This window comes from Lutjanus erythropterus, chromosome 8 (genome assembly GCF_056507025.1).
Source record: "Lutjanus erythropterus isolate fLutEry1 chromosome 8, fLutEry1.hap2, whole genome shotgun sequence".
Classification (NCBI taxonomy): domain Eukaryota; kingdom Metazoa; phylum Chordata; class Actinopteri; order Lutjaniformes; family Lutjanidae; genus Lutjanus; species Lutjanus erythropterus.
Window position 1 is genome coordinate 22,304,869 of NC_139324.1, and position 16,263 is coordinate 22,321,131.

Consider the following 16,263-nt stretch of genomic DNA (forward strand, 5'->3'; position numbering starts at 1 on the left):
TTTCACAATAAAGGTAATCGAGCGAATAAAATCTGGCGTACCGTTAAATTTTCGTTTTGCATACTGAAGTTTTTATATAGTATAATTTATATTACTATATATGCTGTTATACATTTGATTTTGTGTGACATACGTGTTTTTTTAATTAACTAATGCGGATGAAAACCTTTATACTGATATTTACATACCGGATGTACTTTGTGATAGCTGCGATTGGTCGATACAAAAATACTGCCTTCCACGTTCTAGGTAACTGAAACTGAAATTGGCCTCAAATTGTCAGAACAATGGAAAAGATACTGTGTAATCTCCATGGTAAGACGCACTAAGTTAACATTAGTTAACTGTTTGTTGTAAAATAGAAAGTTAGACATTGTACTGAGTTGGCAGAAGTCACGTTTATTTTAATTCCTGAAAGACTATTTGTTCACATGCGTGACAAGGCAGTTTATTTGAATGGACAGTGTAGACTTTAGACTTTCAACTTAACCAAACCTGTTCTCTATGCATTTGTCTTGCTAACTTACAGCGAGTAGGAAGTTTGCTAAATACCTCGTGCTCTATCTCTCCATATAGGCACCGTGTGTATGTTAAAGACGGGCGTAAAAGATGGACCAAATAAAGGCAAAAGCTTCTACGTCTGCGTTGATAAGCAAGGCTGTGATTTCAGTCAGCTGGCCAGGTAACGTTATTCACATCACCGAGGGCCGATCCCCTGTGTGACTGGGAGTCAATGGTGGCTCCTACTACTCACCACAGCAGTGACATTTACTATGAATCCAAATTGTTGTGAAAAATCTCCATGTTCCTTAAAGTAAAGAGGCCAGTGTCTCATACCTAAACATCTGAAACCTCATTACTTCATACAAGCAGGGTCTGTCCTGTCCATTTTCAAAGCATTTGCACTTATAACTTGCTGTTTCTTCATGGCATAATAGTTGAATTGTTGGCAAATTTGGGATTACTTCTCCCATTTTTGTGATTAAGAGATAATTTTTTGCACACATTATGAGTCTGTTTTTGATCTGCGAAATTATTATCATCTCCTCCAGCATTTCACCATCCCACTGCCTCAATCATGAAGATTCAATGGTGGAACTTCAAGCTCTCAACTACAGTCAACAACAGCAGAGTCACAGGTGGGTGTACAGCTGGATTGTTTCACAAGGTACAATGTACAAGGCAGATTTATTTCCCATTATAAACACAGGGTTGGACAGCAACATTAAGTTGTAGTTTCCTTTTTGCTATTCACAAAAACAATGTTAATATAAAAAAAAAAAATCGGTAGACTGTCTGAATAGATAATAAATTATGTAAATAAAAATAAGACAAAGCATTTGCATGGTGGAGCGGTGAGGATTAATTAAAAAGACTCAGCTTGAGCAAGAAGCTGCCCTACAGTCTCGGGATACAGCAGCAAATACTTCTGTATCTCCTGCTTGATGGCAGCAGGGTGAACAAGCTGTTGCTGAACTTTGAATGCCTCTCCCTGATATCACTGATGCTCAGTAGATGGGTATCAATGATGTTCTGAGTGGATTTAATCGCCCACTGCAGAGTCTTTGTGTCCTGGGCCTTGCACATCCTATGTCAGTATGTGACGTTTCTAATTGGGATGTTTTTATGTTGTTCCCCTGTAGAAGTTGACTTGGCAGGGGAACTTTGCCTTCTTACATTTGCTGAAAAAATACACCCATTTCTGAGCCTTCTGTATAGGTTCTCTGTGATGTTGATTTCTAGGAACCTAAAACTGTTCACCTGCTCTACCTCAGCTCCACTGGTGTAGACTAGAAAGTACTGTTTTGCCTCCTTTTTCTGAAAATCAACAATCAGTTCCATGGTTTTGCTGATATTGAGCAGTAGGTTGTTTTCTGTGCACCACTCTGCAATACTGTTGAGTTCCTCCTGATATCAAGTTTCATTGCTGTTTGAAATCTGGCCACTGATGGTTGTGTCATCTGTGAACTTCACAACAAAGTTCGATCCATGTCGGAGACTGCAGTCTGTACAGTGTGAACAGGAGGGGGTTGAGTTTTCATCCCTTGGGGGCTCCATGTTGAGCACTTGAGTGGAGGAGGCAATAAGACCAATTCAAACTGTCTGGGGTCTGTTTTTGAGGTAACCCAATATCTGTGATATTCAAGCTCAGAGTGTTCAGTTTGACAGTGAACAGTTTCATGTGGGAGATTTTTTTTTCTAAGTTTGAAACCCTTTTCTTTTGTAAGTATTAATGACTTGCAATACATGTGATGAAATGTAATTCTTGTTGGTTCTTTATATATAAATTAGGCACTTGAACAAGATGTAAGTGACTGTGCACCTAGTTGTTTGTGTTGGACCTCCCATGTTCTAAGTTCACTCTCTTTTTTCAGGTTGTTCTACCGGTGTGTTGTGGGGAAAAAAGCAGGCCAGAGGTGGTGTGGAAGTGTGCCTTGGACTGCAGTAAGTCAGTGTTTTCAGCAGACACACCCGTATTTATATACTTTCAATACCTTTGTTACCATCCGTATCTGGGACTCATTAGCTGTAGACAATTTTAATCTGTTGTTCAGAACTTAATGTTAAATTCTTGTCATGATCCCAACTTTTCCAAAGAGACTGAATATGTTCAGTGTCAGGCTAGGATTTGTGAAATGACTATAAATATATAATTAGATGTATAAAAAATTAAAAAGAATTTCTGAGGGGAAACTGGTGTTATAAAAGCCAAATATCACTCCCACCAGTGTTATTTTACTTTGCAGCACATGGGAGTTGTTAGACTACCACTCCCCCAATCTGTTTGTTTGTTTCACAGAAGTCACAAAGGCAACAAATGCACCAAAAATCTAAGTAGTTTACATGCAGAGGTTTCCACACAAAAACAGAATATCCTCATATGATTACAGCTGCAACAATTAGACGATTAAAACAAGATAATGTGCAGCTATTCTGGTAATTGTTTTAAGCAAAAGTTACAAACATGTAATAAGCATAAGTTCATTTAAAATATAAAATCATAAGGGTGTCAGTAAACTTTACAAGTGCATAGTACACAGTAGAAAAAAAACAAAACAGAAACCAGTACTTAGGAAGGTACAGGTTTCACAGTTGAGGTCAAATTTGTTGGGGTCTGTACCAAACAAACATGTTTTCTTATGTCTGAAGAACAAGATTTGCTGGACAGGACATCTCTGCAGCACTACAGGACTTAATTATAATGCTGTTTTTATAATTTTCCTGAAAACTTTATGCTACCTATTTTTTAAGATGTCTGTTGTCTTCCATCATTGCAGCCAGAGAAAGAAAAGAGAAACCCTCTCTCCTCCACACAGCTACAGCTCTCTTGCCTGGAACCTGTCCGAAACCCTTTTAAGGCTCCTAGCACGACGGACAAGGACTCTGAGTGGAGAAAGATGCAGCATGGTGGAGCTGATGAGAAAAGGGGGAAGGAGAAAGATGCTGAGGCAACTCACAAGGCTGATGGAAGAGAAAATTATCAGAAAGAAAATGTGAAGAGCACAGGTGCAGGAGTAGAAGACAAAGAGGAAGGGAAGGTGAATTCATCAGATACTTACAGAGGTAAACAACTTCCACCAGGGATGAAGGTAAAAAGGAGAGTTTCAGATGAGGAGAGAAAAAGTCCTGAAGCTAATGGTGTGGACAACATGTCAAATAAGGTTAAAGAAAAGACTAAAGAGAACCACTCTATGCTGGGAGAAGCAGAAAAAACAATTTCTGTCTCCACTGTCAAGGCTGTTCATCCTGAGAAAATAAATCAGACCTCACAGGATCCTCACAAGGATTCATCCCAGCAACCAACAGATGGTGAAACCTGTCTGGTACGACAAACTGACCTTACAGTAAAAGAGACTGTCTCTGAATCTGCAAACAGTAGTAGCACTCAGGCTTCCAGAGACTCTGATAACACAGTGAACCCTCCATCTAACAACCCTACACAATCCAAAGACTCCAGTCAAACCAAAAACCACCAAGACGATGATGACGATGTGGTGTTGGTGTCAGTGAAACCTGCTACTCAGAAAACTCCTCCTGTTTCTGCTGTGCAAAAAACTCTTACCAACTTCCCTGGGTTCCAGCCAGCTTCTAAGGTCCAAGGTCATCAGGGAGATCCCAGAGGGATGCACAGTCTGCTCACTGCTCAACTCCAACAGAAGAAGGTGAGTGAGTGACAAATCTATACGTGTCATGCTGTAGATGTCCCCCTTTACAGATTAGAGTTTAATAAATACTGGCTTTTGAGGCTAATACAAACATTGTCATAAAGAATTCTGATTAATGCTTGATATTAAGGTATCAACCAAAAAATCCCAGTACCAAGTAGTGTCGAAATTTCTCCAGTTAAACGATACCTATATTTGATCATTTTGGTACCCAGATCTATCTAGTCCAATCCAAATTTAATTGTAGAGATCATTTAAAAAACAACCGTAGTTAACCAAAATGCTGAAGAAATATAGCAAAACTATAAAAGCAACACCACAATAAAAATATAAAAACCCTAAAAAGTAAAACGCATATAACGAATGTAGAGTGAAGTAATAAAAAGATATCAAATGTTGTACTCTATTGGTTTTGGTATCACATAATGGTACTGTATTGGCACTGGTATCATATATTTTTTTTAAAGATACCCAGCCCTGGTCAGCACATACACACCAAAATAAATTTTTAATAAAATCTGATCATGTCAATACAACGGTTGGCCTCTGGTACAGATCTACCACAGTCCTGTGTCCTGTCTGCTCCAATCTGATCAAAACTGTGACTAATTGCTGCAGCAGCCACATGGAGAATATTTGCATTACCTTAAACTGAAAAGTGATAAATAAGAAAGAAAAAATTCACTCTTTTTCAAATATACATGTGGCAAGTGTTTTGTATTTACTAGCTTTTGGCACTGTTCACTACAATAATCGGCTCACTGAGACCTCCATTGTTTCCCTCCTCTTCAGGCTACTCTGTCTGCGGTGAATGTGGCGGCTCTGCCCGATAAAGGGGAGAGGTTGAAGACTCAGGTCAAAGAGCTAGAGGACGCCCTGGAGTCTTTGAGCCTTGCTGCTGCTTCTCAGCCAGGTAACCTACTCTCTGTAAAGCAGGAATAATATATAATGACTTTTTTAAAGATTCCACTTCATTTATTACTGTTGTAGAACTGAATGAATTAATTACAAATTTAAAGTCAATCTCAATCATTCCACTAAAGACATCCAGATTGGCTCCTAATTATAGAATCTGCAGTATTTTCCTGAAGAAAACAGTATGTAGACATGTGTGAAATAGTTGCTTTCAGTCATCACTTATGACTGACTAGAGTGGTGGTGCCTGTATCTGGAATGACCCTGCACTCTGCCTGTATTTCCTCTTTTTTTCCTCATCTTTTGCTGTGCTTAGGACATTTCATGAACCCAAAACTTGGTATTTGATTTACAAACAGTTCGAACAAATGCTACTGACTCTACCCCTGAACCCTTTCTAAATGTTAAATTGATACTGGCCAGACATGTTGTAGCACAAAGTTTAAATGTCAGTCATTTATTTGTCGTATAATTCACTGCCTTCTATTTTCCATGTTTTCCCTTGATGAAGCAACAGTGACATAAGAATTTGGTGCTTTACATGAAATGAAACACTACAATGCAAGAAGGCAAAAAATTAGTTAATCAAATCAATAAGGGAAGAACAAGGTGCAAGAGAAAATGAAATGCTCTATATTATCATGTATATAATGAAACAGTTGAATTTACATTAATGTCCGTGTTTGACCACTGCAAATGTAATGTGCAAATCACTTTCAGAACCACGGGACGCACATAACAGTGGTGTTGCTAGTCTGGGTAGCAGCCAGGTTAACCCATTCAGCCGGCAGGGTGGCACCATCCTGCTCCCTGCACCACCAGTCCCAGGACCCTCCCAACACCAGGCCTCCGGCAGCTCCCTGGGGCTCCAGCTGAGCCAAGGATACACGCAGATGTATGGAGGTAGGCCTATCAGGGGGGTTGAAGCCATTTCTGTAATTGTTCGTATGTAATTTTGTCAGATCCTATCAGTTGTACTGTTGAACTAGCTTGTAGCAAGAGGTGCCTATCCTATCATTTGCATTATCATCATCATATCATTGGCATGAGACATGCAAATGACATTTGGTTCCATTTGCATGTCTCATTTTCACCTTGGTTTAATTTCTTCATCAAACTATTTTTTTCTGGATTTATTTTCTTTCTTTTATCACTCATTAAAACACATAAACTCTGTCCTTAATGTTTACAGCAAACCCACAGGTTCAGGCCTTTTATGGCGGCAGGATGACTGAGGACCGTCTGCTGGCGGTGAAAAACGCTACCTCTGAGGCCATTGACCATCTCCACAAATCCCTGGAGTCCTGCCCTGACGCTGAGGCTGAGGTTTCAGACCCCAAGGGCATTAAGGTTACACTTCTTCCGTCACTAGTTTGACTTTTTTATCAGTCCTTCACACAGAATATCTGACACTGCTAATGAGATTTTGACAGAACTTCAGGGAATGATGTATTTATTTTTCATTCTCATTTGTTCTAAAGTAAAAAAATGATTCTCTGAGAATGTGGACATGCATTTACACATGCTTGTGTGTATCCTAGTCTGGGCCTGAGTTGTTGCCCCAATGTTGTGGCAACAGTTTCCTGAGGACCCTTTGTTGTTTTAACGTGACAGTGCTCCAGTGCACAAAGCCAGGTCCATAAACAAATGGTTTTCCTGGTTTGGTGTCCTCAATTCCATCCAACTCCCACGGGATAACCTGGAATGCTGACTGAGAGCCAACAACATAAATGCTCTTGTGACTGGATTGGAGCAAATCTGTACAGTCAGATTCCAACATCTGGTGGAAAGTCTGAAACCAGAAGAGTGGAGGGCTGATATAGCAGCAGAATGCCCTTGATTTTAGAATGTGATGATTAATAATCACATGTTGTATAAACTTTGGGTGTCCATATCATTTTGGTCATACTGTAATTACTATTTTTACAGAGAAGTTCTTAGAATTTTTTGCTTAACATTAACTTGAAAATTGGCTATGAAAACTGAGTATGTATGTCCTCTTTTGATTGGTTCACTATGTTACATAAGTAACTTTGTCCTCTTGTGATTGGTTGGTCAGGTGTCGCTCCTGGCTCATCAGAGGAGAGCTTTGGCCTGGCTGCTCTGGAGAGAAACCCAGAATCCCTGTGGAGGAATTCTGGGTATGTTCACCTTCTTTATATTGATATTAAAGTGAAAGTTTATTATTGATATTAAAGGGATTAGTTGAAGTGGGCGTGTGTGAGGTACTTATTGATAGTCATTGTATTACCTACAGTAGATGGTGGTCAGCACACCCCTGGTTTGGAGAAGCAGAGATGAGTACCAGCAGAATATTTTAACCTCACAGAACACAGGAGTTTCTGGTGTTCTGTTTTAAATGGTGAGTTTGGAGTCACCAATGTTGCAAAATAACACAAACTAACCAATAGAGGCAGCAACAAGCAGCTCCTGTGTTCTGCAAGATAAAATTATTTATTTTGCCAGAGGAGTGCGGTGGCTTTGGGGAAAGCAATATTTGGCTTATATAACCACAGTTTCCTGTCAGAAAAGGCTGCCTGACGGCAAGGTGAAGCAGTGAAAATATCCTAAATATAGCACACACTGCTGCTACTCCTTGCTTCTCCAAACTGAGGACATGTAATTTAAAGAAGTAACAATGAAGACTGTGGAGAAATCTTAATGAAACGTGAGATGCAAATGGTATAATAATTTTTGCATCAGAGAAGGTTCAAATTCAAATTGTTCTTGCTTCATACCTTCTCCACCTTGTTTGTCTCGCTCCTTTTGGATTCAGCGGATGACATGGGTCTGGGGAAAACCCTGACTATGATTTCTCTCATACTGGCCAAGAGGTCTGAGGCAAAAGAGGAAGAAGAAAAAAAGAAGGAGAAGAAGCTGGTGGAATGGATTTCCAAAACTGGTAACCAGAACCTCTTCTCATCCTTTCTGTTTGTGTGATAGAAAACAGCAACGTAATCCATGTCCGTGTGATTCATATTTAAACAGACAGTACCTTTTGTTTCATTTGAAGGTGATCTCTTATGTAGAGTGTTTAGAGTATGAATGTTCTGATTTGTTTGTTGATCATCCAGACTCCGGCATCATGATCTCTAAAGGCACTCTTATCATCTGTCCTGCCTCACTGGTCCACCACTGGAAAAGAGAGATTGACAGACATGTCAAGACAGGCAAGCTGACTGTGTACCTGTACCATGGTCCCAACCGCGAGAAAAGTGCCAAAGTGTGAGAAAACCATTCACGTGTACACACCACTGTTGATTTCTTATCTGCACTTTTTCTTTTCCTTTACCTTTATGTATACCGATTAAAATATAGCTGCAAAGAAGCCAGAGAAAACACACTAGGAACATGATTACACTGAATACAGGTCCATTGTTGAGTAATTTTGAACATGATTGGAGTAAGCATGGCAAAGACAGAGCCCACTTCTTGTTTGGGCTGGCAAAACTTTTCAAACAACCAATAACTGCTCATATAATTTTCATGCTTTTTACTCATTAATTACAGAATTTTGTAAAATGATCCTATGATCAGGTCTTGGTCTCAAGCTGAACTCAGTTCAACTTAACTCAGAATTCAAGGAAAACAATATTTGTTGAAATATTAAAGGCTTCAACACTTAGATGTCAACTTACCCTCTCTTACTCTTACTTTCTCTTTAGAGGACTGCTGAAGCACACCAATCAAACTGATTTAAGTGTTGTCTGTCTGTCTCTCAGGCTTGCAGATTATGATGTGGTGGTGACCACGTACAGTTTGGTCTCTAAAGAGATCCCAGTCCAGAAGGATGATGCTGAGAAACCCAGCAAAGATGCTGATGATGTGGTGAGACGTAGATGTTTATGACATAAAATAACATTTCTGACATTTATCAGCTTTGGTTCTGTAACTGAAGCTTCTGCCTGGAAGATGTTAATACTGATATTCAATCATCTTTGGCACCGAAGCTAAAAAAAAAAACTCAGACAAATGCTTTATCCCATGTCGTTTTCTTCAGCCACCGCACTCAGGTCCTCTACTGCGAGTGGCCTGGGCACGGGTGGTCCTGGACGAAGCCCACAACATCAAAAATCCAAAAGTGCAGACCTCCATGGCTGTGTGTCAGCTGAGGGCTCGTGCCCGCTGGGCGGTCACTGGCACACCCATCCAGAACAACCTGCTGGACATGTACTCACTGCTCAAGTAAGCCAAAAACACAGTGAATACTGTCAGTTGTCAGTGTAAAGCCAAGCCCATTATCCTGAAAGCAAAAGCCCACTGCTCTGAAAATACACACTCTGGAGTAGGAGCCAGAGACTGCCGGCTTTACAGCCTGCAAGACCCCGTTGACATATTGATCGATCTAACTGTTATAAACATCTTCTTCTAAAAGATTATTAATAATTTTTACAACTCAAAATTAATTCTGAATGTTTGCTGAATGAGTTGGTGTCTGTTTATAACTCTAATTAATGTGAAACGGCCAAACAGAAACAGTCACTCCAGCCCAGAATGGAAATTTCTTTTCTTGTGGCATTGCACTGAAAATGACTCTGACCTTGAAGTGTTTTTTCTACGTACCAAATTGTATTTCTTCATTTCAGTTAAGGTAAGACAGTTAATTGGAATGAGATTCTGTTCCATCACTGTCTGTCAGGTTTCTGCGTTGTTCTCCGTTTGATGAGTACAAACTGTGGAAAGCTCAGGTGGACAACGGGTCTAAGAGAGGCAGAGAGAGACTCAACATCCTGACAAGGAGTCTTCTGCTCCGACGAACCAAAGACCAGCTGGACTCCACAGGAAAACCACTGGTAGGGACGGACCTTGGACTTCTATCAGTATGGGACCATTACATTGAAGACAAACTTCATCTTTGGTTTTTCTCTTTAAATGTTAGCGTAGTATCTGGTTACTTTATAATTAGCTAGCCGCTGATTTGTTCAAACAGATCCGACTCTTTGTAAGCTACAGCTGAGATTCTGATTGCACACATACTCACTCTTGATCCTGGCTGAAATGTTGAATGTTTCAGGTGTCTCTTCCTGATCGGTCCTGCAAGGTGCATCAACTCAAACTGTCCCAGGATGAACAGGCTGTGTATGATGTGGTCTTTGCCCAGTCCAGGTAACACAACAACCTGTCATATTTTTAATAAAACAGGAGATTTATGAGAAAACATCTCCCATAATTGTTTTTTTAGTCTTTTATAGTGTGTTCACTTGTTCTTTTTTGGTAAGGAACGTTTCAACCTGAGCAGATGCCAGATGACCTGTGAAACAATCTAATTTATATACTTATCCACACATTACTAACACATTTTAACCCATCTGTCACCACAACCTGGCAACCCACAACCAGATTCAAGGAGTGTGTGTGCAGCTGCTCTGTGCACTTGTAACAGCTAACTAAACGTTCGCTATTGTCAAAGTAGTAGGATGGTGTTCCACCCTAAAAAATCTAAATGCACCTGCAAATTTCACCTCCTATACTTTGAAATCCAAATGTTGGCAGGTATGAAAAAGTGGCGAGGAATTCATTTAGGACTAATCAGTGTTCTTCCCTGACTACCATCAACAATGTTTACGACTTATCCAAGGTCCAGATGTGTGTGGCTGCATAAAAAAGAGATGGGATGCCTTTAAGTCCTCCTGGATACAGTAGATAGATCAATAAAAATATGAAATTATACTAGAATGGTGATTTACTGTTTTCTTCCAGATCTACTCTGCAGAACTACCTGAAGAGACATGAAGGAAATGATGTGAACAAGGATAAAACTTCCACTTCCAATCCCTTTAACAAAGGTGAGATATCAACTGGCTTAACTATTTTTCTCAACAGGCAGTGTGTCATGAATACTGCCCCAATTATTCTAAGAGTTGGGTTGGACCATATGATTATATGCATATTATGTTATTATCCATAAGCACACAGTAAGAACTTGTGTTTTGCAGTTTTACTAATTTGCCCTTTGTCAAATTCCTGCTCTGTGCACTTCCAATTTCAAATGCAGGCAACTTTTGTGAATGTGAGTTTTTATTTCTGATTATAAATGTTACTTTTTATGAAGCTGCATATATACAATTAAATAACAGAAATGAAGAAAAAAGGAATGAAGACAGAAGAGATTTTTTTTTCTAGGTCCTACACCTTTTTGCTTTCTGCTCCAATGACAATTGAGCAAGCTTGGTACCTTGATTAACTTTCCCCTTTCCTGTTTCCAGTACTTAAATATGCTATGTGCAAGGCTCATATATGATGAAAAGTAAACCAAAAAGTTGAAGAGGTTTATAAGACATTGCTGGGGGATCTGTAGTAGTAACATACTCACATCCTAAGTTAGGTAATGTCAGCAAAAAGGTTTGCTAACTAGATAGCCAATTTACATCATCGTTATCTAGCTAGTTAGATCGTGTTTTGCTAACATTAGCTAAATGAAGATGTGACCCTGTGTGCACTTTTATAGAGGAAATAGAGAGAGCTTAGACCAAAAAGGGGTGGAACTTAGGAGGGAGGAGGTCAATTTATTTCTATAATTATAATATTTTTCGTGGAAGTATGTGTAAAGCCTCCCTTGTGAAAGTTCATTTTAAAGAAGGAAGTTTTACATCTCCTGTTTGAAAAATATATTTTTTTTTAAACACTAACAGTAAAATTCAAAACCGTAAGTAAGCAAACACACGTGGTATGGTAACTGTCCATTTAAAGGTTGTATCAAAAGTGTGTGTCTTGCCTCCCCAGTGGCCCAAGAGTTTGGTGTGTCCCAGCCTTACCCTGCTGTGTCAAGTTCCCAGCAGCCCCAACAGGCATCCAGCACCGTCCACATCCTGTCTCTGTTGCTGCGTCTCCGACAGTGCTGCTGTCACCTATCACTTCTTAAGAAGGTACACACACACTCAAACACTCATTGAACACAAAGACCAAATGTGAAGTATAAACAATCATTGATTTCCTTCTTCATCTCTTCCCTTCACTGCTCAGACTCTTGACTCGTCGGAGCTGCAGGGTGACGGCGTCGTCTTGTCACTGGAGGAGCAGCTCAATGCTCTGTCACTCTCCTCCAGCCCCTCGCCATCGGGCCCTGACCCCAAAGACACTGTGGCCCTTAATGGCACCCGCTTCGCCTCACAGCTGTTTGAAGACACCAGCGAGAGCACCAAGGTGGGCAACTGCTGTGCTGGGGACAGTTGGTTTTGTTTACGAGAAGCAAGAGAAGTGGTTGAATGAAAATCTGTTGGGTTTTTTGTGGTCAACATGGAAGTCAGTAAGGGTCACAAGCTATTTACAGGGATTGGATGTCCATAGTTTCTTTCTCTGCCCACTACAGTTTTGAAAAGTGTATAAATGGTATGAGGATAAGTAATTGTTGGGAAGGAAACACAACAGCACACAGGGTTTTGGACAAAAGTTAATTTTTAACTACTGATGAAGATGATGGTTCATCATATCTTATCTTAGATTAAAATCTATCTTCATCAAGAATCCAGGGAAAATGTACAACATGCCTGGTCAGAAAACTGTTTGTCCATGTTTGACAGGATAGGATGTGATGCAGTTGATTTCAAAATTTAAAATGAACTGATTCTTCTACCTCAATTTTCCAGATTTCTGCTATTGTCTCTGAGCTGAAGGCAATCAGACAGAGAAGTGATAATCAGAAAAGGTAAAACATCACCAAGTCATCGTCAAGTCTCACAGTCACCTCAGACACAGTTTTTCATCCAATTAAATTTTAAATCTGCTTCAGTTTGAGTTGTTTTTCTTCTTGCAACAAGAATTAAACACATCATTTTGGCACAGAAAAGCATCTGTCAGATAATGTAGTAATCTAGTGGTAAATCAATCTCCACACAAGGTCCACTCAGAAGCTGTATCACACAATCCTCCCCAGCAGATGGAGTTAACCTTATTTTCATGGAAATGTTGATGTTCAAAAGATGTCTCCATCTGCTGGGGAACATCGTGTGATCGTCTGTTTGAGTCATACATATTTAGCTTCCTCACGCACTTCTTTATGCATGATCTTTGATCTTTGACAAGACTATACATTAACTACTAACACCTCTTACCCTGTAACTGACTCAAGAGAAACTGTAAATGTTCCATCATATAATCCACATCTGGTATCCTCCTCTCTGGTTATATGTAGTGTGATCGTGTCCCAGTGGACCAGCATGCTGCACATTGTAGCAGTTCATCTACGGCAGATGGGCCTGAAATACGGTGTTATTGACGGGACTGTCAACCCCAAACGCCGCATGGACCTGGTGGAAGAATTCAACATAAATCCTAAAGGAGTACAGGTACATGTCACCCCAAACCCCTGAACTTAGAAACACTACTACTACTATGCCTATGTTTAAATTAATTAACAAGTGTTTTAATACAGACGTATACCCAAAACAACAATTAAATATTTGACAGATATTTATTATCAGATATCTGTAGTTGTTTAAAGTTTTGTATACATCAGAAATGTTCAGTAATGATCAGCTGACCAACACCTGAATTTTTTTTTGTTTTTCAAAGGTGTCTGGTCCAAAAAAAAAAAAAAAGAAAAGACATATGCGTCTAACCACATTGTTTTGTTACACAACTAAAAACACAGTGGAAGAAGGTTTCCACTGAAGGCTTCAACAAAACTGCTTAGAATGAATTTTCAGAATGGATTTCGATCAGTGTAACATTAAACGTGTGTGTAAATATAACATGGATTTATATGTCTGGTTGTCTACCGAAGGTGATGCTGGTTTCTCTTTGTGCTGGAGGGGTTGGACTCAATCTCATTGGAGGGAATCACCTCTTTCTCATCGACATGCACTGGTGAGACACACTGGCATGAACAAAACCAAAAGAGCATAATTGCTGGTATTTGCTTCCCTCTGCTTGATGTAGCCAGTTGAAACAAAGCACAAGGATTGGAAAAAATATATACAGTCACAGTAGAACAAACGGTAAACAAAAAGGGTCAATAAACTAGTTTACTTTTTTTTTAAATAAAGGCAGAGTATGCAACAGCATAGTGGAAAACTGCTGACATACGTCATAAGCACACTAATACAGTTGCTACATGGTATTTTTTAAAGAAAATCATACGATGATTATTTTTGACAGATATTGTGATTGTGATATGATTCATGAGTGGTGGGAATAATTATTATTTCATCAAAATTTTAATTTTCACAAAAATAAAATAAAATAATGATGAAGTGACATTTGTTGGGGTCTGTACCAAACAAACACGTTTTATTATGTCTGTAAAACGGGATTTGTAGGTCAGAGCATCTCTGCAGCACTACAGTACTTCAAACAAAATTCCAGCTTTTGCGATTTGGATTTTGCTCTTGGTCATATTGTGATTTCAATAATATTTTCATTAATTGTGCAGCCCCAGTCAGAAGTGTTTGTGTAATTACTCTCACTGTCAGAAGGGGGAGACAAAAGTTCAAGTTCAAAGTTCAAACAAGCGCAGTTTGATGCTGCTTTGTAATGACTAAGTCACCACATCAGGTGAATGTGTAATGCTAATAATGAAGTGAGAGCATGTTTGACATCTTCAGTATAACGATGGTTTTTAACCTCTGTCCCCTGTATACTCTGACAGGAACCCAGCCTTAGAGGATCAGGCATGTGACAGAATCTACAGAGTTGGACAAACTAAAGATGTCACTATCCACAGGTAACAAATAAGCAGGGCATTCTGGGTGTGTGGCTACTATCATTTACCATTTCATTGTACAACACTTTTATACATAATATAATTGTAATATATTCCAATATAATGGCTAATAATGTAATATTATGAGAATTGTTATACACGATATCAATATTTCCTATGTGCAATTGGTGTAAATTCAACTGCTGAGTCTGTTTCTTGTATTGTTTATGTTGTTATTATGTCTTGTATATGTTTGCTATTTTTGTTTCCTCTTGTTTATATTGCTTGTTTACTTAATTATTGCTTATTTATTTACTTTTTTCCCACTTTGCTACTCCCCTTGCTGCTATAAGACTGCAAATTCCTCCATCATGGGACTGATAAAGAAATGTTTTAAATCTTAGTTTATTGTTACAAAAGGAAACTCTTGAGATAAATACCAGACAGCTACTGATTGAATCATTACAAAGTATGCGTTTTTGTTGTTAATTTTATTGTAAGCTGTTTTGTGCCTTGTTTGTGATTAGTATAATTTGTTGTGTGTTGATACATAGTTCTTAACTTGTGTGTGTGTTTCCAGGTTTGTATGTGAGGGCACGGTGGAAGAGAAGATTTCCACACTGCAGGCGAAGAAGAAGGAGCTGGCCCAGAATGTGCTGTCAGGAACGGGAAGCACCTTCACCAAACTCTCCCTGGCTGATCTCAAAATTATTTTTGGTGTCTGAAAAAGCAGAAGACTGAGGATAATGTGCCACACAGTGGAACCCACAAACCCCAGGCTGCTGTTGATACACGTCTACAAAATTCAGGTTACAAGTCTGGAAAAACTTAAAATAATCAAATAATAATAAATCAGCTAAATCTAGGAATCTCCGTCTCTTAGCTTAGTGTTTTATCTGCATCCTGTTTTACAAAACATTATCAGACTTCATGTGTCTTAACATTTTACTTTAAGTTTTACCTTTTTTTTTTTTACTCTGTTCATAATTTCAGAACAGCTGAAAGCACCGATACATGCTCCTTTAACAGATTTATTTCAATAGTATTAAAACTTGAAGCTCTCTGTAACATCATGATGCTGTTTCTGCCCTGATTTGGTGCTCTAATGCGTTGATGAGCATCAGTTTCTGTTATTTTGCTTTGTTTTTAAAAGGCACCTGAAACTGTTTGCTGGTGTACTTTGCTGTTAAACTTTTAAGAATCAGTTTCATCCAGCAGCCACTACAGCACTGTTCTGGAGTTACACTAAACAAACAAATAATTTGGTTATAATTTTAGATGTATGTATATGTCCTCCAAGTTTGTATTATTTTATTGTGTTGAATCACAGAGGATTGTCCTCTGTTGAAGTTATTTTATTATTGAAGTTATTTAAGACTCCTTATTAGAGTGAAGCAAACATTTCCTTCTATTTGTGTCACCTGATGAGGTTTACTTCCTTTAAATGCCTTTTTAATTATTATGTATTGGTGTATGTGTGTTGATATTATTTGAATAAATTCAGGTGATTTAAGTTATGGAAGTTGATCTAACTGCTTGCCA

The 16,263-nt window shown here is 38.9% G+C and overlaps 1 protein-coding gene across 1 annotated transcript; it reads left to right on the plus strand.

The window, feature by feature from the left end:
• The first annotated feature begins 197 nt into the window (after window positions 1-197).
• On the plus strand, window positions 198-16,238 carry ttf2 (transcription termination factor, RNA polymerase II). The gene is made up of 23 exons (XM_084724918.1): window positions 198-315; window positions 577-682; window positions 1,053-1,139; window positions 2,376-2,445; window positions 3,279-4,163; window positions 4,959-5,079; window positions 5,802-5,984; window positions 6,274-6,431; window positions 7,141-7,222; window positions 7,858-7,983; window positions 8,156-8,306; window positions 8,804-8,909; window positions 9,082-9,266; window positions 9,721-9,874; window positions 10,096-10,187; window positions 10,782-10,867; window positions 11,805-11,947; window positions 12,045-12,224; window positions 12,668-12,726; window positions 13,213-13,366; window positions 13,804-13,886; window positions 14,668-14,742; window positions 15,302-16,238. The coding sequence occupies exons 1-23, from the start codon at window positions 288-290 to the stop codon at window positions 15,444-15,446; spliced, it is 3,459 nt and encodes a 1,152-aa protein (XP_084581044.1). The 5' UTR covers window positions 198-287; the 3' UTR covers window positions 15,447-16,238.
• Window positions 16,239-16,263: the final 25 nt, after the last annotated feature.